At 46.5% G+C, this 22,701-nt stretch overlaps 3 protein-coding genes across 5 annotated transcripts in view; 1 reads left to right on the top strand and 2 right to left on the bottom strand.

Annotated features, from left to right (window-relative positions):
* The window catches only part of DNHD1 (dynein heavy chain domain 1), a gene marked incomplete at its 5' end in the record, with an annotated part of 70,781 nt that extends 65,848 nt beyond the window's left edge, over positions 1–4,933 (bottom strand). The window contains 2 exons of the mRNA XM_036029992.1: positions 620–793; positions 4,122–4,933. Of these exons, the coding sequence (XP_035885885.1) occupies positions 620–793; positions 4,122–4,933 (986 nt within the window). The remainder of the gene's footprint in view (positions 1–619; positions 794–4,121) is intronic.
* Positions 4,934–8,059: 3,126 nt separating this feature from the next.
* TIMM10B (translocase of inner mitochondrial membrane 10B) lies at positions 8,060–15,425 on the bottom strand. The gene is made up of 3 exons (XM_028517139.2): positions 15,327–15,425; positions 15,024–15,119; positions 8,060–14,830 (listed from the first exon to the last, which is right to left on the bottom strand). Exons 1-3 carry the CDS (start codon positions 15,363–15,365, stop codon positions 14,657–14,659), a joined length of 309 nt encoding a protein of 102 aa, XP_028372940.1. The 5' UTR covers positions 15,366–15,425; the 3' UTR covers positions 8,060–14,656.
* Positions 15,426–15,537: 112 nt separating this feature from the next.
* ARFIP2 (ADP ribosylation factor interacting protein 2) lies at positions 15,538–20,376 on the top strand. Of its 3 annotated transcripts, XM_028517114.2 has the most exons (8): positions 15,539–15,669; positions 16,435–16,575; positions 16,830–16,926; positions 17,643–17,761; positions 17,939–18,160; positions 18,690–18,847; positions 18,990–19,164; positions 19,607–20,376. In XM_028517114.2, the coding sequence occupies exons 2-8, from the start codon at positions 16,477–16,479 to the stop codon at positions 19,760–19,762; spliced, it is 1,026 nt and encodes a 341-aa protein (XP_028372915.1). In that variant the 5' UTR covers positions 15,539–15,669; positions 16,435–16,476; the 3' UTR covers positions 19,763–20,376. The 3 variants fall into 3 exon arrangements, with proteins under 3 accessions (XP_035886086.1, XP_028372915.1, XP_035886087.1); XM_036030193.1 differs by lacking the exon at positions 16,435–16,575 and having other exon boundaries at positions 15,538–15,669; XM_036030194.1 differs by lacking the exon at positions 15,539–15,669 and having other exon boundaries at positions 16,452–16,575; positions 16,720–16,926.
* The last annotated feature ends 2,325 nt before the right edge of the window (positions 20,377–22,701 follow it).

Here is a 22,701-nt window from a genome sequence, read left to right as displayed (position 1 = left end):
AAACTAGAACTGGGAGGTAATTGTTTAAGGAGAATAGATTTTGCCCTGGCCAAGTAGCTCAGTAGGTTAGAATGTTGTACCAATACACCAAGATTGTGGGTTCCATCCCCAGTAGGACACATAAGAAATCAATCAATGGATGCATAAATAAGTTGAACAACAAATCAATGTTTCTCCCTCTCTCCCCTCCTTCTTCTCACTCTAAAATCAATAAATAAAAAAATGTTTTAAGAAAAAGAACAGATTTTGGTTCATCCTAGGGAACAGAATACTTCAGGAAACAAAACTTCCCTGACACTGTACAGATTTAAACAAATGCCTAATTCATGCTTTGGAGTTGGTAAAAGTTACATTAAATTTCTTTCTGAAGTAATGACCAAATGCTTTTATCATTCTAGGACAGAATAAAGAAGACAAAGCAAAAAATAGAAGAGGATGACTAAGACAAAAGGCTGTGAGACTGCAATAAAGGGAAGAGGGAGGGAAATGGGGAGACAGAGGAAAAATGAGAAAGCAGAGGAGAAAGTACAGGGGAGGAGTGAGGATGGAGAGGATGAGGGAGAGACAGCATGGGAGGAAATCAGGGAGTGGAAAGAGAAGTCTAGATTTAGGCTCTTACCTGAAGTACCGGCTAGGAGCCACATTGAGGTAGAGGAAGCGAATCTTCTTCAGGTATCTCTCCCTCTTCAGAATGGTCATCACCTGGCTACCCAGGAGAGAAGTCTGAGGTAAGAAGCCAGGGCTGCTCTTTTGGAATGTCTTCTTTCCAGGAACTTCAGAACCAAGCTGAGACCTGTATGAAAAAAAAATCAGGAGAGATGAGGCACAGCAAAGAAGTCAGGTTGCCACTGTTGGCCAGTGAGAGAGGCTAGGTCGGGTGCCTGAGAAGACCCACTTTGGCACTGTCAGAGCTTTTTTACTACCTACACAGCGAAAGTGTTCACATATCGAGCAAATACAGCTATGGCACGGCACAGATAGGCAACTATATTCACATAGATATGCACTGACAACTCTTTCCTGATAAGTGACTCATCATTCTGGATTGATTGTAATTACTACAAAGTAAATATTATGTAATACTGAGTAAAAGTAATGGGAATACTTTTATTTTCCCAACTTACCATCTTGTAAGCCCACAGTCCTAGATTCCTCTTCTCTGGCAACTTCCCTAACTTTCTAGATCTCCTATTTTTGCTCCCATTATACCTACTTTCCAACCCTACCCAATCTCTGCATCCTATTCTTCTTGCTCTTCCCCCATCATCATTCAACCTCCAGCTTCATATCCTTCCCTTTCAAGCCATGATCCAATGCTTCAACCCCCTCAATCTTCTTACACTTCTAACACACCAGCCAACAAAATTAATATGAAAATTAATGATCTAAGAAACCAAAAGTTAATTACCTAGACTAACAATTTTGGTTGGAGTGACCTCAGAGCAAACACACACACACACACACACACCCCCCTGAATAATTAGACTTAAACAGTGAAAGTATACCTGTGTCATTAATTGACCTAAACCTAAATTGACTGAACAAGTTACCCCAGGGATAACAGTGCAATTCTATTTTAAAGTTCATATCAGTCCTGGCTGATATGGCTCAGTGGATTGAGCACTGGCCTGAGAACCAAAGGGTGGGCCAGGTCCCCAGTTTGGGACATGTGGAGAGGCAACCAGTCCATGTATCTCTCACACATTGATGTTTCTCTCCCAGTCTTTCTCCCTCCCTTCCCATCTCTCTAATAAATAAATAAATAATAAATAAATAAAATCTTTTTAAAATGTAAAAAAAAGTTCATATCAACAACAGGGTTAATGATCTAATGTGGGATCAGGACCTCTTAATAGTATAACTGCTATTAAAGGTTCATTTCCTTAACTATTAAAGTCCTCTGTGATCTAAGTAGGTTCAAAAGATCACAGAACCAGGAATATTGGCTCCTCTCTGGGTTTCTGGTGTCCAGTCTCAACTGTGGGCTCACTCTGCTTCAGTGAGCACAGGTCCTCAGATCTCTTTTTCAGTGTCCTTAGCTGCGAACCAGGCTTCCACCAATCCGGCCATGCTCCCACTCCCCTCCCTTCTCTGCCCAGAGAAAACAGGCTCTTAGCCATGAACTAATTCCCTCAAGTTCAGCTGCCTTCCTGCATATTTATCTGTATTCCTAATCTTGTCCCCCCAATTTGAGAGGAAGGAGTATCCTTTCTTCCCTGAAAGGCTAATCCTTCCATTTGTGCTCTGGGTCCCTCATCCCCTCTTCATGAGGAATTTTCACTCTGTTCCCTTTACCATCAGCCTACATGTATTTGCTCTGCATATAGTTATTGAACACCCACTTCTCAAGTGCTGTCCTAAGGGCTATGAACATCTCTGTACCCTTTTTTTTTTTTTGAAAGAATCCTACCCAGACACCATAATTCTTTCAATCTTCTATCCTACTATCTCTCTCTTCCTTTCAAGCCTAGCTTCATGAGAGAATGGTAAAATGTGATTTGCACTTCATCACCTGTCCACTCCTGAATGCACTACAACCTGGCTTCCCTCTCAACAACGCCACTGGAGGAGCTCTCGCCAAACTCCTCCTTGTTGCTAAATCCAATGAACATTTTTCAGATGTTTCTTACTTGCCTCAGTAGCATTTAACTATACTGACTGCTTCCTCTTCCTTGAAACTCTCCACTTATTTCAATTCACCTCCTAATCTGCAAGATATGTTAACTCTAACCTAAACCCAAACTCCTCTGATGTGCTTTCCCCTAACTGTATACACATAACAGAGGAGCAGCCAGAGGAAAGGCAGTGGTCTTGATTTTTATAACGCTTAGTACAAATTGTAATTATATGTTACCTGTATCAACTCATTTAACATCTATCTCCCTAACTAAACTGTAAAACCCAAAAGAAGGGATTGTTCACTTCTTTATCCTCAGCATCTAGCAGTATCTGATATATATTAAGGTATCCAATAATACTTATTGAATGAATGATGCCTACAAGATCAGTCCTAGAAAACTTCGTGCAAATTAAGCCACATTAGCTAGGCCTTAGAGGTTTATGCCTGGTCTGAAGAGAAGGCAGGGGAAACTTGACCCCTTCCCAACATCTCAGCCCATTTTCACTTCAGTTAAGTTCACCCAGGAAAGGAAACTTACATTCAGGGCACAGTGTAAAGGGAAGTTGGTGTGGGTTATTGAAGGCATAAATTGTTGGCACTGGCCATCTGCCATCAGGACCTCCAGGAGCCTGCCTATCTGTCCACCATTAGAACTCTAAGGCTGCAGAGAAAACTTGACCAAGACGTTAGTTTAGAGCAAAACCTGACAAAGTCAAATATGATTAAAGGTAAAACTACCCTTCTTTCCAGAGAGTGAATGTGTCACAGGCAGGCTGCAAAGCACTTAGAAAATCAGCCCAGAGGACAGGGAGGAATTCCAAGACTAGAGTTAGAGAACTCTCAGAAGTGGTCTCTGTAAACATTTTGAAATTCTGAAGAAAGCAGTGAGAGCCAGGTTGGGGGGAAATCATTAGTAAAGAGGCCAGGATACCCACACTGACAAGGCAAGAAGAAGACCCTGGAAGGATCAAAATGAAAGTCCCACCTGGCAGTGCTGGCAACCCTAAGCTGCCTTGCAGCTGGCTCAACTCACACTAATGTGAGTGGGAAGGCCCTCAGACACTCACCTAGGAACATTCTGAGGGAAAGACCTGTACACACCCAGCATCCAGTACCCAGCACTATTTCATCCTGGAGGCAAGGCTCAGGGATTATGAATGAATGAGAAAAAAAACTAAGGAGGCTTCCAGTACCATCTGAGAAAGAATTCTGGAAACTCTGGAAACTCAAGCTGTCCTCTGAAGCTTTGGCCTCCTCATAGTTGATTTTACATTTTCATGAATTTCTGCATTTTCCTATGGGGATTAACACTGAGACCACTGGGTTTGTTTTGCAGTCAAAAAGGAAGAGCGGAGCACCCTCACACCAGGCTTGGCTTGGGGTTAAACTAATCCCTAAAATCAAAAGAAAGTTGGCTTTAGACCAAATGACCCAGGAAGCACCCATAAACTGGCTTCTTTCTCTCCTCTGCTCAAAGCCCCAAACTGGGACCCTCACTTACTTAGCCCTTCTTCTTCCAATAGGCTCCTCCTCTGCGTAGTCAGTGCCACTGCTTTCATACTGTACAGGGATGTCAGTTGCCAGTGCCAAGGGCAGGAGGCTAAGGCCATCTCGCCACTGGGTCTCTTGTAGAGCCACCTCAGCACCGACGATACCCAGGCTGTGCTGTAGCTCAGGCAGAGTCAACGGTCGCAGCCATGTGGCCAACTCCTCCTCTCCTTGCTTCCCACCCCTCCGGGCCTGCACAAAAGGGCATGCTGGGAGTGGGGGTCCATGATGGAACCTCTGCTTCTGAAGACAGCAGTCGACATGGGACACACTCTCTAACAAAGAGGTGTCTGGGGGAAAGGCCTGATCTATAGCATCTAGCAGGTCCAGCTGGAGCTGGGATTGGACCCATGGTGCCCACTGGTACAGCTGTTCCAGGAAGGGCAGCAAATCAAGGTGGCCCACTAGCAGTGCACGATATGGTGGCAGCAGACGCAGCACTGCATGCAGGTAGTGCCAAGCTGCAGGGCTTCTGTCCTGTAGCACAGCTGAGAACAGAGTCTGGAGTTCAGCTATCAGGAGCTCCAGTGCCTTCAGGATCTGCCTCCGTCCCCTCCGAGACTCAAGGGCATCAGATGACAGCTGTTCAGGAGACGAGCCTACTCTCCTCTCTGAGGCCAAGAAGAGCTGGGCATTCAACTGCTGGCGAACTGACCTTGCCCACCGCTCTGGCTCCGATTGCCAGTTCCATGCTCCTGGCTGATGGGCTTCACCTGCTTGGCCCAGCCCAGGAAAGGAGCAAGAGAAGGGGGTCTTAGGCTCTGGTCAAGGGATGGTCAGGGACAACAGGGTTGGAGGAAAGAAAGCCCTTAGGACAGGGAAATGGGAGCTGCAGGGCAGAGCCAGACCAGCAGAGGGCCTCTTCTGGGACTCTCAACCCTACCTACAGCCTCCCCAAAGACTCTAGTAATAAGCCCGCCCAGGACAGAGGTGGGGACCCTCCAGTGTACAACTTCCTTCCCACCACCCAGGACACTGTCTCCCTCACCTGGCCTAATGGCTACAGGAGGCAAGGGAGGGGAAGAGAGACAGATCTGTCGATGAGGTTTCATCAAGGAGTGCCTGTTGCAGAAATGGATGAACTTAAAATTGGGTCGGTCCTAGGCACAGGCTCACTCTGCTCACAGCCAGCCACAGGCAAAAAGACAGGCAGACACACATATGACCACTTGTAGAAACAAGCTGATACACACACGGAAAAAGCTCACTCGGAGAACCTCGGGAACAGTGAGCAACCGTCACTGGAGTGGAGCCTGGTGATCTTCTGAAGAGATGGTACAGGTTGTTTCTCAGAGGCAGCAAAGCCCCAGTCCTGTCTGCCTGTGGGCTGAAGGGGGGGCTGCGGACAGAAAGCAGGAGGGGCAAGGGAACCACTTGGTCAGGAGGGGCGGAGCCAGGCTGGCAGGTGGAGGAGGAGGAGAAGGAAGAGGAAGGAGGTGGGAAGGAGGGATCCGTGGGAAAGTGACAGGAGGGGACCTTCCAGGGGGCAGTGGTAAGAGCGGTATCCCTGGGCAAAGGGAAGATCCTGATGTCTGCACTCATCCGCGGCTCCAGTGCCTTCCAGCTGTTAGAACGGTTACTAGATCCCTCCCGTGAGGCTCAGCGCTGACGCCTAGAGCACCAGAGCCGGAAAGGGGAGGGATCAGGGTCCTGGGGGGATACAAGGGCAGACCAGGGGGCAGGGCGAGGCTGAACGTGTTGGGAATTCGGAGTCAGCCTGCTTGTAGCAGACAACAAACATGATTGATTAGGAGAAGTAGCGATCCTGAGGGCATGTGGGCAGATGTAATCCTTACGCCTGTTTATGCATTCACTGAGCGGCTAAGCTACACCCAGGTGCCTAAGACCTGTCATTGAGACAACCGGTCTCCTCCCCACCACCTATCCACCTACCCCATCTCAACCCCCAAACCTCTAGTAAGACAAAATTCTTGACCACAAGAAGCTCAAAATTGGAGGTGGGGGGTGGGACTGAATGAAAAAGAAACTCGAAATTCAGCAGAGCCCTACCTGGGCTCTGAAATCTAGATTTGCATATACAACTGCTTATTTAATGTCTCCATTTGTGTATCTGACTTGCGTATCTCAAACTTAAAAACTTACAATGTCCAAAACCAGACTCCTAACTGCCCCTACAAAGGCACCTTCTTCTTTCACTGTCTTCCCCGTCTCAGTAAATGGGAAGCCCATTATTTCCAGTTGCTCAGATCAAAACCTCAGAATCACCTTTGACTTCTCTTCCTCTCTCTCCCTTCCCTCACCTCCCCTCATCACATGTCTTACCCTTCAGCAAATTCTGTTGGCTCTAGCTTCAAAATATACCCAGAATCCGACTACTTCTCACCACTTTAATCACTACAACCTTGGTCTAAGCCTCTCACCTGGATTATTCCATAGCTTTCTAACTGGTCTCCATGCTTCTATGCTTGACCCTACAATTTCTCTTTTCAGAACAGCCAATGACCCTTTTCAAACATAGGCAGATCCTATCACTCCTCTGCACAAAACTCACAAATGCCTTATTATCTCATTTCTTCAGGTGAAAGCCAAAGTTCTTTGATGGCCCACGAATTGCTCTGTCTATAGTCTCCCCATCAGCTGGACTCCTGCTGTGCCTGAATCATACCAAGCACGCTTCCACCTCAGAGCCTACATACGTTTCTAATTGTGTATCAGTTAGGAGACAGACAAGTTTTCTGTGGGCAGGTATCAAATTACCACAAATTAAGCAGCTTAAAAACAACATGCATTTAGTATCTTATAGTTCTGTAGATTGAAATACCACATAGTTTAACTGGATTCTTTGCTCAGAGTATCATAATCATGAAATCAAGGAGTTGGCTAGGCTGAGTTCTTGCCTGAAGGCTCTGGGGAAAAGTCCTCTCCCGAGCTCATTCCTATTGTTGATGGGATTCACTTCCTTGTGGTTGTGGTTCCTCCCTGGCCATCAGCCAGGGGTCACTCTCAAGTGCTAGAGGCCACAGCCTTCCATGCTGTATGGCCTCTCTCTCTTTAAGCCAGCAACAGTCCTTCAAACCCTTCTCATGCTTTGCATCCTTCTGATGTTCTCTTCTGCAACCAACCAGAGAAAACTTCCTGCTCTTAAAAAGTTCATGTGATTAGGTGAGGCCCACCAGATAATCTCCCTTTCTTACAGTAAATATGCCGTATAAAATAACCCCAATTACATAAGTAAAATCTATTATATTCACAGTCCAAGACATAACATGGGGTATGTAGACAGTGGGTGGAACTCCTGGAGACCATCTTAAAATTCTTCCTACTATACATATAGTAATAACAGAAAGAGCCAAAAAAATACAATGACTAAAACATGATCAGTTTATTTATTTTTTCTGTCACATAACTGTCCAGGTATAGTTACTCCAGGAGTAAAATGTCAGCCTTTTAGTTGTTCTGCCTTCTCCAAGAAAGTGGTCCTGGTCTTCAAGGTCCAAGAGATTTTAGTACTATGTCTGCTAGGTCCCACACCAACTAGTGAGTTGGGGAAAAAGAGAAAGGAGAAAGCATACCCTTACTTTAAAGGGTACAGTCTGACAATGCATACATCACTCAATCACACAGATGAACCTAGCTTCAATGAAAGCTGCAAAATCTAATCTTTATTTTCAGTGGCCATGTACCTAGATAAAAGTCAGAGGTTCTAGTAAATAGAGAAGGGGACAATGGATACTGAGTAACAACTAGTGTCTTCAACTCCAGTGAACACTTTTCATCCAGATGTGCACACAGCTTATTCCCTCCTTCCAAGTCTCTGCTCAGAGACCTTATTGAGTTCTCTGACCACCCAATAGAAAATAGCAACTCTCCCTGCCTTCCTTATCCTTCTTAACGTGCATTATTTTTCTCCATAGCACTTATTACCATCTGATTTATATTGCTTGTCCATTTCCCCTGACTAGAAACATAAGCTCCATGGTGGCAGATTCTGATGGCTCTGTGTTCTCTCCCCATCCCCTGTGCTAGGCACCATGAGTAGGTAATCAGAGAATATTTGTGGGACAAGTGCTTACATGTATAGCAATCTTTCTAAGTGAGAAAGAGGACAGATTTGAGTCAGACTGCCTGGATTGAACACCTGACTTCACTACTTTCTAGTTGTGGGGTATTTTACCTGCTTTTTTTTTTTTTTTTTTTTTGTAAAATGAAGATATTAGTATCTACCTTGTATTGTTGTTGTGAGGATTAAATGAATTAGTGTATAAAATGCTCAGAATAGAGCCTGGTGGATAATAAGCACTTGAGGTAATTGATTTGTATTAGCTATGTGTTTTTGTTGTTTTTCATGGCACTCTACAAAATGCTGTTGACATAATGGTGAACAAGCTATACCAGGGTTCAGTGACAGCATAAATAAGGACATGGGCAACCCTTCGTGGAAAGGACAAAGAAGAGTCACAGAATTACAGTGGACTTTAAAGTTTAAGGCCTTAACATAAGTTTTCCAGATGGATAAGGACAGAGGGAAATTCTGTTCAGTAACCTCTACTGAGTCCTCAACAGGGCCTAAAAATCTAATTGTTTCTTTTCTGTCAGTTCACCCTTCCATTCCGTGCAAAGATTATTTCAAACCTCCTGGACTCTCTCATCTTCCACTTTCTTCTACTTTACTTTCTGATAACTTCACCTATTTAAAAAAATAGATGTTATATCAATGAGGGTTCTCCAGAGAAACAAAACTAATAGGATACAGAATTGTGTGTGTGTGTGTGTATATATATATATATATATATATATATATATATATATACATAAATTTATTTTAAGGAATTTCCTCATACAATTGTTTGGAGCTGGCAAGTCCAAAACCTGTAGGGTAGGTCAGCATGCTAGAAACTCGGGCAGAAGTTAACATCTTAGTCTTGAGGCAGAATTTCTTCTCAGGGAAATCTCAGTTTTTGCTTGTAAGGACTTCAACTAATTGGATGAAGCCCACCCACATTAAGGATTATTTCTTTTATTAAAGTTAACTGATTGCAGATGTTAACATCTATAAAATACCTTCACAGCAAATACCTAGAGTTTTCGGTCTTGTGTTTAGTGTTTGATTAGTGTTTAGGTATTGTCATTAGTGTTTGATTAAATAATGCGGTACTGTAACCTACACAAGTTGACACATAAAACTATCACACATGCGATTTTAAAGAAACTCTCTCAATCTCCCAAAACCAAATCAAAAACTATTTAGATCTACTTTCATCCATTCCTCCTTCCTTTGTTACCAGTAAGTGGTGCTCCTTCTTTCTCTAAAGCCAAGCTCTAGACCTTTGCTCTGGAACTATTCTCTTGTGCCTTCATTTACTCAAGAACTACTTACTGAGCATCATCTGTGATGGACACTATTTTAGGTGGTTACATCAGTGTTTAAAATGATAACATTGACAAAAACTGATTTATGGAGCTTACATTCCAGTGGAGGACAAAAATAACAGACTGAGTAAACAATATATGTGATAGTACTATGGCAGAGAAACAGCAAAGACTAAGTACAGATTCACTTCTGTCTCTTTTCATAAAAAGTCCTCTTTTTGTTATGTGAATAGTAGATTGAGCTGGGAGGAGACTGGAAAATGTTCATTCAACAAATAAGTTTCAAGCACATGTCATTTGCCAGGCACTGTGATAAGAATGCAATGGTGAACAATATAGACATGGACTCTAACCTCACAACCCACTGTTAGAAGTGCTACATGCTCAAAACACAAGGAATTATGGGAACCGGATTCTGGAAAGAGTTGTTTGAGGAGAGTGTTTGAATTAAGCACTCAAGGATGAGTAGTTTAGTAGGTAGAGAGAAAGCATTGCAAGTCAAGAAACAGCAGGTACAAAGGCCCTGAGATGGAAGTGTATGACAGGTTAGAGGAATCGAAAAGCCAGTGTGATTAGATAAGAGAGAGGGAGTGAGAGACAGAGGTGTGGTTCAGCTCACTTCAACAAACAGTACTGACAGTCCATTGTTTGAGTCATTAGCAAGATAAAACTGAGTTAGGCAAGAGCTGGATCATGTATGGGGCCTTGTAAATCATGTATAGAATGCCAGTTTTTGTCCTAAGAATGGGAAACCATTGTGAAGTTTTAAAAATCAGGTTGTGTTTTCTGGCCTATGAATGGGGAACAGATTGGAGGGGTGCAAAAGTAAATATGGGAAGAAGCAGCCATTGCAATAATCCTTATGGGAGATTGTGAAGATGAAGAAAAGCAGACAGAATTAATGGATATTTAGAAATGTAAACTGCTAGGATTTGGCTTTTGAGCAAAGGGATGAGTGGTTTCTAGCTTCTGCAACTGGAGGAAAGTATTCCTCCAGATGTAGGAGGAAAGTTTATGAGGAAACATGTTGAGTTGAGGATGTTTTTGAGAAACCTAAGTGGAGATGTCAATCTCACAGGAGAGCTCTGGGAGTCATCAGTAACCAAATCTCAGAGTGGGGATGAAACACTCCTAGAAAAAATAGACTGAGAAAGAACAAGACCTAGAGAAACAGATTTAAAGGCTCAAGGTGAGTGAGCCTGCAAAAGAGGCTAACAAGCTGTGGTCAAAGAGGTAGTAGTAAAAGCATGTGTGAGTGGAGTTGCAGATGCTAATGGAAGACTGTTGAGAAACTAGTCAATACACCAGATGCTACTGAGAAGTTGAGGGCTGGGAAATAACCACTGGGTTTTGAAACATGAAGGTCGCCTGGTGAGTATAACCTCGGGAAGAACCATTTCAAGAGGATAAAGCTTGTAGAAGTCAAAATCAGATTGGGTGGAGGAATGGGATGGAGAGGGCAGAAGTATCCAACTGTTTTTAGTATAAAGTGGAAAAATTAGGACGGTAGCTGAAGGGGAAATGAGATACAGAATGATTTATTTTGTCTAACATGGGAGACTTTAGCATGTTTAAACTCTGATGAGAATTTAGTAAAGTGGTAAAAAGTTGGGGATTTCCAAAAAAGGAAGGACTAGGATTCAGGTCACAGAAATAAGCATTGGCCTTAAAAATGCTTGCCCTGTTTAGACAGAAGAGAATGATGTGGATTAGGTGGTGACCAGATTGTTGTGTAAGTTCTCAACTGACAGCTTCTACTTTTGTCTATGAAGAAATAAATAGCCTGCAGAAAGTGAAGAGAATGATGGTGATGGAGGTGAGGGAGGGCCAATAAGGGGCTTGAGAATATTGGTTTGAAATACTCATTGCACCAAGCAGGAGAGATGATTAGAAAAACCCAGTGGGATTTTGGGGCCCAGACTCCATCTGAAATTGCTAACCACGAATTCACAGTGATATGAATCTGCTTTATAGTTGTTTCCTCGGGTGGCCTTTGGCTGTCCAAATGCAGGCACAGACAAATGTTTCATTTTACCTAAGTGTCCAAGAGACAAGAGATGAGAGGTAAAGAAATGCAACCTATTCCAAGAGAATCACTAGACTTTAAATCTAAAGAAAAGGTAGAAGCAATAGCCTGACTGTTGCCAGTGAAATAAAAATGGTATCAGAGGAATTGTTAAATAAAGTGGAGGGAATATGATCAGTGAATAAAATGTAAGTAGTAGTGTTTTGAAGGTTATAGAGCAGTTTGGGGTGAAGACAATGGCCAGGATAGAACTATAGGAGTGGGTATCTAAGAAAGTAGAAATCATTGGAGATTGTGTCAAAGAACTAAGAGACCAAAATACTGAATGAAGTGTGCAAATAAACATTAAGTATCAGAGTGGACAGGAAGACCAAGGGCTAGGTACTTAGAGGAAAGTAGGAGGGTGGTAGTTACTAAGTAATGAGAATGGTAGTTACTAAATAATGAGAAGATGGTATACTTGAATAGCCTCAAACGAATTAGACTTTGCAAAGAAGTGGACAGTTATTTTATGAAGCCACAATGGCAGAAACACTAACCCTGTCTCCAATATGTCTCTGATAAAGGGATAGTTTTGTCAACATTTATTTTCATTGTGATTGAAACATCATATGCTCTCATTAAGTCAATGGCTGCTGGTTTATGACAAGACCTGAGGGAGACTTCAGCAGATGGGAGATGGATAGTAAGACCAACATTCTAAATATAAAGAGAAAAGAACCAGGACAGAAATTGGAAATTTAAGAAAGGGACTAATTGATGAATCAGACTGAAGGAACATTTGTCTTTCCATGCCTGAGGACAGGTTTGGTACAGATGAGTAAGCAAACAGAAGTTCTCGAAGTTCAAATATGTTCCTAGCCCATCTGGAATCATTACTAATTACGTGGTATGGAAACACAGATAATTCACAATCATCTGGAAGTTTACTACAAAGACACCCAAAAATGTTGATATGGAAAAATCCTTCCACCAGCAGCATAATATTCTGGGTACCCATTTCCCTGTCTCTGGAAATTGGGAAGTTCACGAGCTGTTTTACCTGCATTTATACTTTCCAAAGAAAGAATTATATTGGGCAGACATGAAGCCACTTGGTAAGGAAGTTCCTAGTAAGCAACTTTTACTTTTTAATAAAACTTTCTATTCAGTTTGTTTAAAAGATAGCAGCTAACAAGGCAAAAAGCTAATTGGAACCACTTCACTCAACAGGTAATTGTGTAAGATATGCTTTTAGTATATTCTGGATTCTTGCTTCATCATCTGTTAAGTGGGGTATAACACCTCTTAGTTGTAGTTGTTATAAAGACTAAAGTAAAGCATGACACATACCAACACCAGAACCTATACAAAGTAGGGGCTCAATAGATATTATTTTGAGAGGTAGCCTGGTACAGTAAAAAAAACCATGGATTTTAAAGTCAGATCTGTATTTTAATACAGGATCTGCTATTAGAGAACTTCAATCTTCTGATCTGAACAAGGGAAAAAACTGTGTACTTTGTGGGTGGTTGTAAGAAGTCATTTTTATTATCATGGGAACCAATGTCTAAGAGCTTCCATATCCTCTGTAAAAATGAAACACGGTCACTGGGAGTGAGGAAGGGGATTAGGAGAGCAGTGAAGATGTAAATAACCATCGTGGTAATCAAGGACAGTGAACAGACTAGGAACCCACAAATTGCTGTTCATTGGTAATGAGAGCTTGACTGAAGTTGCAAACCTTAAATATGTAGTGGCATTCATTATACAACTCTGTATTTCTCTAGCAGTTTGAATGGAGTAACAGAAAAGATTAAACAGCTGGAATAATATAAAAAAAGACACAATGGCAGCAAGAAAATGGAGTGGAGTGGTAGGTCATTCACACTGCTGAATGCACAAGTAAATTCCACAAAGGGGGTGGGCAATAAAAACAATGGATAGGCTAGAATTAGAAATCACAGCCCCAGCTGGTGTAGCTCAGTGGTTTGAGTGCAGGCCTGTGAGCCAAAGGGTCACCGGTTTGATTCCCAGTCGGGGCACATGCCTGGGTTGCAGGCCAGGCCCCCAGTAGGGGGCCCTTGAGAGGCAACCACACACTGATGTTTCTCTCCCTCTCTTTCTCCCTCCCTTCCTCTCCCTCTTAAAAATAAATAAATAAAACCTTTAAAAAATTCACAAAACAGGCACAGTGGGAACAATATGGGGTAGAGGGTGGAGAACTGGAATTAGGAGATTATAAATAAGCAGTGAGATATTAAAGTAACATTAAAGAGGCCCCAAAGATTTTGCTTTATCCCTTCTTTTCCATAATCATCACCATCTACGTCTCTTTGGGTTTCTTTCTCTAAGTCTGACCATATTGCAGAATTTGGTCCCCCAAGTTTCCCTCTTTCTGACTGCCCCTGAAAACAAGCACAAAGACCTTCTTTGCTTAAAGGTTTCACTGATCCATTCAGGAAGACAGAAAATAGTAAAAATGTGACAACTTGGAGAAATGGTTAGTTTCAAGACACCCTGGAATTCTTACAAATTTCATCTGTTCTGGAGCTGCTGACTTTATAAGGAAGGAGTCCCTAAAAACCCTGTGATTTCTGGATCTGTTGTCCTTAGCTATCTTCTTTCCCTAAATATGGCAGATTCCTTCTTTAAGACACAGTATGCACACACACACACACACACACTAAGTTATGAATGAATGCATACCTTACTCACAAGTGAGCCATTACAGTCAGACAGATTTAAGTTAATGGCAGCTGGACAGAGTTCCCACGTCCTTGTCATCTGGCCAAAAACCACCTCCTGTTGCTATCACCAACCTTAAAACTGTACACACAGACCTTGCTTTAACCAGGTGCCTAGGAATGAATGCTGAGGTTTTCCTTCTACACAAAGAAGGCAATTTCTCTGTTGCTAGGGTTGAAGCCAGCAGATATGCACTGACATAATAAAGTGGGCAAAGCGTCCCTGCCCAGAACATAAACCAAACAGAATAAAAGTGGGTTTATTACTCCAGGAAAAGGAGCAACAATACCCAGCTCTCAGGCAACCCCTCACTCTGTATATACAGGCTGCACCCAGCCCCAGGTCCACGAGCTCCTTCAATGTGAGGGTCCATCCAGTGCCTCCCTTCCGGGTCCTGGGGACGGCTAGCTGCCTGATGGTGAGTTTCCAGGCTGTTCAGCAACACCTGGCACTGCTGAGGCAGCCTCGTAGTCTGCGATGCGGCGCTGCACCAAGGCAGGCATGAGCTGCACATAAGCGGCCATGAGGCGGTGGTTGGAATGGATCAGCTTCCCAGCACAGCTGTGCAGACAGGCCTCCTGGAAGGAAGACAGGGTGGAAGGGAGACCAAAGATGTCCCGTCGGGTCCGTTTCCTTCCTTCCCATCCCCAGCCCAGGAGCGAGGGTCATGGAAAGACCTCAGCCAAAGGAAAGGGAAGCGGGAGGAGGAGGATAGGCGTCTACGGTTAACTCTGAGGAGGAAGAGTTTTAACTCTCTGCTCGGTTCCCCACCTCCTCAGCATCCAGAGCTCGGTGGTGCAGGCTGGGCACGCAGCGCTGGAAGCAGAGTTCTGTCATCCGATTGTAGACCAACAGGAAGTCCCGCAACTGGGAGAGAAAGGGACCAAGAACTCAGTAATAAGGGAGCAGCCCATACCTCAATTCCAGGCCGCGACGCTTAGACGTTTCCCAGGACCGCACACCACAGCCCAGTGTCCCCAGCTCTCGGATCTCTGGATCTCCGGGGTCCCTTCCTTGAAGACGGGGATGCGAGCCAAATGTAAGTTCCCGAAACCACTTTTAGCAGGTACTCACGTTCCTTAGCTGCTGCTGCTCCTGCTGCTGCTGCTCCATCCGACCACAAGCACACGCCCGACCTCACTTCCTTGACATTTTTTTTTTTTTTTGTAACGCCCCGGAAATAATCTCTCAGCGATCCCCGGGATTGAGGGCGTTAGCTCAAGGACCGCCCTGCCCCCAGCTTTAATGTCACTTCCGCCCTTATAATCTGCGACGTGGCTGGCTTCTTCTGCCCGTGAGAGGACGTCACTTCCGCTGATTCCCTGACCTGCTGCTAGGATCGCGACGGGAACTGGAGCCGGAGGTCCCCGTGCGGCCTGGGCCTGGCGCCCTGAGGGGAAGAGCGGCCCAGCCAGAGGTGAGAGAGGCATACTTGGTCAAGGGGAGATTGCATGCATGAACCTGTCCTGAAAGCAAGTTATCTCTGAGCCCAGGGGATGATGAGGACACACCTGATGCCCAGGTGTATGGGGTTGGGGGAGCTGGGAAACACACCTGGGGGGAGAGAGAACTGATTTTGGAAGAGATCACCTATGTCCTGGGAAAAAGAGACTTTTCCCAGAGGTCAGGAATATACAGAAAGTGATTCAACTAAGGCCTGGTGGGGAGGTCTGGAGGAAAAGAAGGTGCATGGGATAGAAGAAGGGAAGATCACTTGAAAGAAAGGGAAAGAAACACTACAGGGGTGTGAAAGGCCAAGCTGTGATAATATACATGAGCCCTGGAAAGGGGTTCATCTCCTGATAGGAACACTTGCATGGGAATAAGCTCCAAGAGAATACAGACTATCTGTCTTGTTCACTGCTGTATTTCCATGGCCTCAAATAGTGCATGGCACACAGTAGGTACTCAGTAAGTGTCTATTGAATGATTGAATGCATGAATGATCACCGGAGTCCTGGTGGGGTTGGAGGGTCATGAGAGGACTCCTGAGGCCTGGGTGTGTGAAACTATGCACCTTGGGAGGAAGAGGGGCATGTACTACCTGAGGAAAGGTGTGGTAGCCAAACTCCAGAACACTCAAGCCCTGGGACAACCTCTAAGACCTCAGAAGTGGTGTGGGAGACCTTTCTCTTCTAGGGCCTTGGCCAGTTTCCAGCACTGTCTGTGTTGGGCTTTGCAGGGCACGGGGTTGGAGGCATCGGCTCCAGTCCCTTTCCTAGCCATGACGGACGGGATCCTAGGGAAGGCAGCCACAATGGAGATCCCCATCCATGGGAATGGCGACGCTGGGCAGCTTCCTGAGGATGATGGGCTGGAGCAGGTGCTTCTGTTTGATTCTTCTCCTTGTTTCAATTTGGGAATCCCAACTTATAAATCCTGGTCTCCCACTCTATTCCAATAGCCTTCCCTAACTTCCCTAACTCCCTTCAATGTTTTTACAAATCTTCGTTCTGATTCTGTGCAGACTTCCCTTGTGTGCTCTCTCTATGATGCTTCAATCCAAGCTTGTTCTCACTCCCAAAATGCTTCAGCTGCCCCTATGTTCCTGAAGCCCCCCTCTTCTCTGGCCTATAGGACCTCCAGCAGGTGATGGTGTCAGGACCCAACCTCAATGAAACCAGCATTGTGTCTGGTGGCTATGGGGGCTCTGGTGATGGACTCATCCCCACAGGTATGAATGATCAGAACAGGAACCTTGAGTGGAGAGGGGGAGAGGAATGGTTCTGGGGAGCATAGGATATGTCTAAGAAAGCTTGAATTATCTCTAGAGGTCTTGGAAACCTCTACTAGTATGAACATTATGGACTCTTCTCACCCCAAAGCCAGTTCCCAGGCTTGTCCAACTGCTCCCATTTGCCATTTCCCCTGAGATGCACCCTTTCTATGCCTCCACCCCCTGAATCAAGTTAAGAACTCTGTTCCATAGAAGTTTCCCCTGCTCTGGAGCTTGATGCTGATTTGGAACTTCATGAGACTTCTCAGAGTTTTACTTTAGACTCTGAAGTTTAGAGGAATAAACAGACCTGAGTCTCACACTGACTAGAATTCCACATGGGAATGTCAAGCAGGTTTTCTGTTATCAGGACCCACCATCCTTGACCTCCCACCCCACACTCAGCATATTTCCTTCTGTTTCCTCTGCCCCTACACGCCAGCTGCTTCCTCTTCCGTCCCCTTCGAATCCCCACCACTACCTCAGAAGCAGGCCATAGTATATTGGGATTTGGGCCTCAGGGCACAAGATATGAGTTTCTCCTAGTGAGTAGGAGAATCTAATCGTCTCTAGCTTCTGCTCCTTCAGGGAAGTTATTTTCAGGTGCTAGGAGGGAAGTATGGGTGGAACCACATACTTCTGAGAGACTGGTGTCAGAGAACTTGGTCCTTTAGGGTCTGGCCGCCATCCATCTCACAGTGCCACTCCTGCTGGCCCCGGAGATGAGGTGGCTCGGGGCATCGCTGGAGAGAAGTTTGACATCGTCAAGAAATGGGGCATCAACACATATAAGGTGGGATTCAAGCACTTCTCCCTTTCCCCAAACTCCCACTGGGTACCTTTTTTCCTTTTCCCAGATCCTAATATTCCATCTATGGCTGAGACTAGGAGCCTGGGTATGCTGGGGTACATACTTGTTGTGGGGGCAGGGTGCTAGGGTTTCTGACTTATTCCCCCACTTCCCAATCAGTGCACAAAGCAGCTGTTATCAGAGCGATTTGGCCGAGGCTCCCGGACTGTGGACCTGGAGCTAGAGCTGCAGATTGAGTTGCTGCGTGAGACGAAGCGCAAGTATGAGAGTGTCTTGCAGCTGGGCCGGGCACTGACAGCCCACCTCTACAGCCTGCTGCAGACCCAGCATGCACTAGGTGACGCCTTTGCTGACCTGAGCCAGAAGTCCCCAGAGCTTCAGGTGCCTAGCCAGACCAAATAGGGTGGGGGGACTGGGCCCAGGCTGTCCCAGGCAGTCACCCCTCAGCCTCCCTCCCTCCCTCCTGCAGCCCAGAGGGAGAACCCCTCCAGGGTGGGCCCAGCCCTGCCCCCAGCAGCACTCACCTGTGGAGGCAGCCTAAGGGTTTGTACAGAGGTCCAGAAGTTGGAGGGGTTGGGGGAGGTGGCACACAAGGTGCCTCACAAGTAACCCTTCTCTGCATTGGTGAGAATGCCTTTGATGCTCAGCCTAATTGGAGCCCCTCCCTTGCCTGCTGCACTAGCTTTCTCTGATCTAGTCCTGTGAACTTATCTGAGAACCCCACCCTCACCCCAGGCGTCCCCAGGGTGGCCCCACTAACCTTCTGGCTTAGAGCCTTACTGGAGGCAGTCCTTGGTTGTTGCAGTTTTGATGGCTGCTTTCTCCCTGGGGAAGAGGGGGATGAAGGGCCCTACAGCTTCAGTCAAGTAGGGACTCTTGCTTACGGCCTGTTCCTCCCTTCTGCCCACAGGAGGAATTTGGCTACAATGCAGAGACACAGAAGCTGCTGTGCAAGAATGGAGAGACACTCCTAGGGGCTGTGAACTTCTTTGTCTCTAGCATCAACACCTTGGTCACCAAGACCATGGAAGACACACTCATGACTGTCAAACAGTATGAGGCTGCCAGGTGTGGGCACTGGCAGGGCCTAGGGTCTTGGGAGTTGGCTGGCTTGGGTGGAAGTTTTAGATTAGGGACATAAGAATTAAACAAGGAAAGGAGAGTGTGCAGGACAAAGGGGTGGAGATGAGCCTATATCACCCCTCCCCAGGCTGGAATATGATGCCTACCGAACAGACTTAGAGGAGCTGAGCCTAGGCCCCCGGGATGCAGGGACGCGTGGTCGACTGGAGAGTGCCCAGGCCACTTTCCAGGCCCATCGAGACAAATATGAGAAGCTTCGGGGAGATGTGGCCATCAAGCTCAAGTTCCTGGAAGAAAACAAGGTGCAAACCCCACCCCTTGGATCCCTGCCCACTTCCCTATCTGTAACGCTGACCCGCCCTATCAGTGAATGGGAAAATGCAGCCTAACTAAGTAGAGTGGGGATCTTCCCCTAGCCCCCTCAACCCTTGAACCTTTCCAGGTCTCCCTCCTTCCAATCCCTGGCCCTTTTCTATTGAAGAATTGGCTGCTGGTCCCAGGATCAGGACAGAAAAATCATGCCCTGAGTTGCAGTGATTTTTCAGAAATCAGAACCCCAGACCCAGCAAATCAAGTCAGGGTTTTCCCATCAGATTGACCTTTCCTTTGACTCCCTTGGGGAAGTTCAGCCCCTACCCCAAAAGCACCGTCAGAGAGAGTCCATGCACCCCTGGTCTGGGCTCAGGCTCAGCCCCTCGAGAAGGGCATCTGAGTCTAGCCTCAGCTGACCGTCTGGACCCCCAGATCAAGGTGATGCACAAGCAACTGCTGCTCTTCCACAATGCTGTGTCCGCCTACTTTGCTGGGAACCAGAAACAACTGGAGCAGACCCTGCAGCAGTTCAACATCAAGCTGAGGCCTCCAGGAGCCGAGAAGCCCTCCTGGCTAGAGGAGCAGTGAGCGGCTCCCAGCCCAACCTGGCTATCAAGAAGGACACTGGGAGGGGCAGTCCCAGGGTGGGGGAGATTGGACATGGGCTATCCCTTGCCACCTGCCCTCTGGCTTGGGCTCCTTTTCCCTGGCTGGGGCCTGACACCAATTATGCCCACATTGCTGTGGGTAGGGAGGGGGCCTGAAGGCCCAGCAGCTGCTGCCCTGTCCCTTATCTTCCTGGACACAGGGCTGCATTCCCAGATCTTTTCCTTCCACTCCACAGCCAAAGGCTAAGACAAAACTACTCCCTGGCCAACGGCATCACTCCTCAGGCCTATCCCCAACTCCTGGGGTGTGCCCCCTGACCAATGGCGGAGCCTCAAAAGGCCCTGTCAGCCAATGGCAGCTCTTCTTGGGCTCCTCTGGGCCAATGATGTTGCCTCCAGTACCCTTCGTCCCTCCTCTATGCGTGCCCTTGGCAGAGAAAGGGACTGGGACCAAGGGGGTGGGGAAAATGGGGAGACTCATTTCTGGCCCTTCATCTAAATGGGCCTCCCCTCACCTACCCACCCAGTTTAATTGTGCTTAGAGCCCTGGAAGATTGGGACCTAGCACTAGGAATAAACCTTTCATAAAAGCAGGCCCAGTGAGGTCAATTTGTGGGGGACTCTAGGAGGGTGGGCTGGGTAGAGAAATCCTCAGTCTAATAATGCACCAAAATCCTATCAAATCTGAAGAGCTGGGGCCAGAAAACCAAAGGCACAGATTTCAGGAACAGTCTGAGAACCCACTCCTCCCCAAGGCCCACTTCAAACCAAAGCTTTATTTGCCCTTTAGGCCAGCACCAAGATAGCTATGGATCTTAAGAGCACAGGGCCTAGGGGTCAGGTCCCCTGACCTTCATCATGCATTCATTCATACAGCAGGTATTTACAGAGTGCTTTTACTTGCATGGCACTGCACTAGACCCTGGGGAAACATCAGTGAATAAAACATGGTCCCTTCCCACAGTGCTTACGGTCTAGTGAGGGAATGGAGACAAGTAACCAGGCAACTACAATACAGTGATAATAAGTACTAGGATAGAGAAGTACAGGGAGCTTTGGGAGCACAGAGGAGGGGCAACTAGCCTAGATTTGGGTGGAGACAGGCATGTCAGTGTGAAAGCTGAGATTAAAGGGTGAGCAGAGAGCCAGGAAAAGTAGAGGAAAGAGCACCCTAGGCTGAGGCTAATATGTAAAGGCCCTGAATAGGAATGTGGAGGAATTGAGTTTGACAAGTGAAAGATGAAGGGGGAGTGGCTAGGAGAAGACTACAGAGGTAAGGTCTATAGTAAGAGATCATGGTAGGCCTTTTTAGGCCAATTAAGGACTTTTGCCCTTTGGAGAAGAACTGTGATACCTTATCAGCAGAAGTTTGATGCATAGGAGAAATCTAGGGTTGAGGAAAGTAGTCCTTGTGAGGCTTAAAACAGTGTAATACAGATCCCAGTTCCCTTATATTGGGTAGTCTAGTAGCTCTAGCCCAACCTCCAGAGCAAGCATGAATCCTGTCTGAGGCACATCACAAGCACTGGAGCACCTGTTCTGGGTGCCTGGACTCAGGTGGATAAGAGGTTGGAGCAGTTTCCAGGACCCTTGCTGCATCCAGGTGTTGAGCCCAAATCTGAACCTCATCTGAGGTGAGAAAGCTCCCCAGCAGCACTGTAATTTAGAGCCCAGACGCCATCACCTCTCCTCCTTAGCTAGAGCTCCAGAATGTTTCAACATTCTCCCCTACCTGTGTAGGCTGGAGGAAAGGGACAACCCAGTTGTCAGCAGATTTCTGTAGCACTGAGATCCAGCAGCAGCCCAAGTTTGCCCTTTGTCATAGATACTGCATCTGCCAGGCAGGCTTCCTGGGCTTTGGTCAGCCTGCAGTCATCTGACTGGAGCTTGATTATTTTGGGAGGGGTTGCTGCCACGCAAGCTCCCCCTGCCCTTTATGAGCCGCTGGGAATTTTCAGCATGAAAGGTACTGAATCTCTAAGTGACTGGAGGCAGGACCAAAACAGAGTTCAAACTCTGCTCACACCACTTTCTGAGTGATCAGGGTTAACGTCTGTGGGGACCTGGGCCCTCAGTTTCTTCCGTTGTAAAACACGGCTAATAAAAGAAGCTACCTATTAACAATACGAAAATTAAAGGAAATAATAGATGTAAAGTGATTCGTTATGTGTCTGGCACAATATAAATACTCAGTCCCTATTAACCGATATTATGATTTTTATTATTTCCCATGGGGCTGCTTTTTTTCCACAATGTGATGATTCTGAGAATTGCTCTGGTCTTTGGAGTGTGGAAGGGAGTCACTGGATGGTCTGAACCATAATTTCCTCGCAGAGTGCTCTTGGCGGGGAGCCAGGCAACTACGGCCCAATGAAGTCCCCCAACCCCCCTTTTTTTACTCCATCAGCCCCTTATAGAGCTCTGGGTACTGTACTTCCACCTTGAGGCCCTTTGCCGCCCAGAGTTCTCTGCGAGGTACAGATTATTTCTGTTTCCCATGACCCACAGAGTCCACACTAGCATATTCCACAGTTGCCCCCCAGAGAGCCGGAAGGGCACCTCCAGGAGGCAGCCTGGACTGACTCCCAGAATCCGAAATCTCTGCTGTCCAGCTTGCCTTTTCGTGACAGAGCCTCATTCCGGTCTCTGAGACTTACTGTGCCTCCCTGCCCTGGAGCCGTCGGGAGACTGAGGCAGCTGGTGGGGATTTGGGACCGAGGATCCGGGATCCGGGATCCGGGATCCGGGATCCGGCATCCGGCATCCGGGATCCAGCCTCTGGCTCCCTAGCCCGCCTGCGGAGGCAGTTCTTGTCAGAGGCTTAGTGGGGGTAGGGGGAGTAGTGCAGGCGGGGCGAGGGGCGGGGCCTGCGGTGGAGGGCGGGGCGTGGGTGGGGCTTCAACTCTAGAGCCGCCTCTT

This window comes from Phyllostomus discolor, chromosome 6 (assembly GCF_004126475.2).
Source record: "Phyllostomus discolor isolate MPI-MPIP mPhyDis1 chromosome 6, mPhyDis1.pri.v3, whole genome shotgun sequence".
NCBI lineage: Eukaryota > Metazoa > Chordata > Mammalia > Chiroptera > Phyllostomidae > Phyllostomus > Phyllostomus discolor.
Note: the sequence above shows the minus strand (reverse complement) of the source record. Positions and strands in the feature narration are given on the sequence as shown.

Bases quoted from the DNA above. Each gene is read 5' to 3' on its own strand.
- ARFIP2 (XM_028517114.2), top strand. From the start codon at position 16,477: ATGACGGACGGGATCCTAGGGAAGGCAGCCACAATGGAGATCCCCATC. The intron at 16,576-16,829 runs GTGCTTCTGTTT...TCTGGCCTATAG, and splicing joins AGGATGATGGGCTGGAGCAG to GACCTCCAGCAGGTGATGGT. The intron at 18,161-18,689 runs GTGCCTAGCCAG...TTCTGCCCACAG, and splicing joins AGAAGTCCCCAGAGCTTCAG to GAGGAATTTGGCTACAATGC.
- TIMM10B (XM_028517139.2), bottom strand. From the start codon at position 15,365: ATGGAGCAGCAGCAGCAGGAGCAGCAGCAGCTAAGGAAC. The intron at 15,120-15,326 runs GTGAGTACCTGC...TTTCTCTCCCAG, and splicing joins AGCAGCAGCAGCTAAGGAAC to TTGCGGGACTTCCTGTTGGT. The intron at 14,831-15,023 runs GTGGGGAACCGA...TCTTCCTTCCAG, and splicing joins GAGCTCTGGATGCTGAGGAG to GAGGCCTGTCTGCACAGCTG.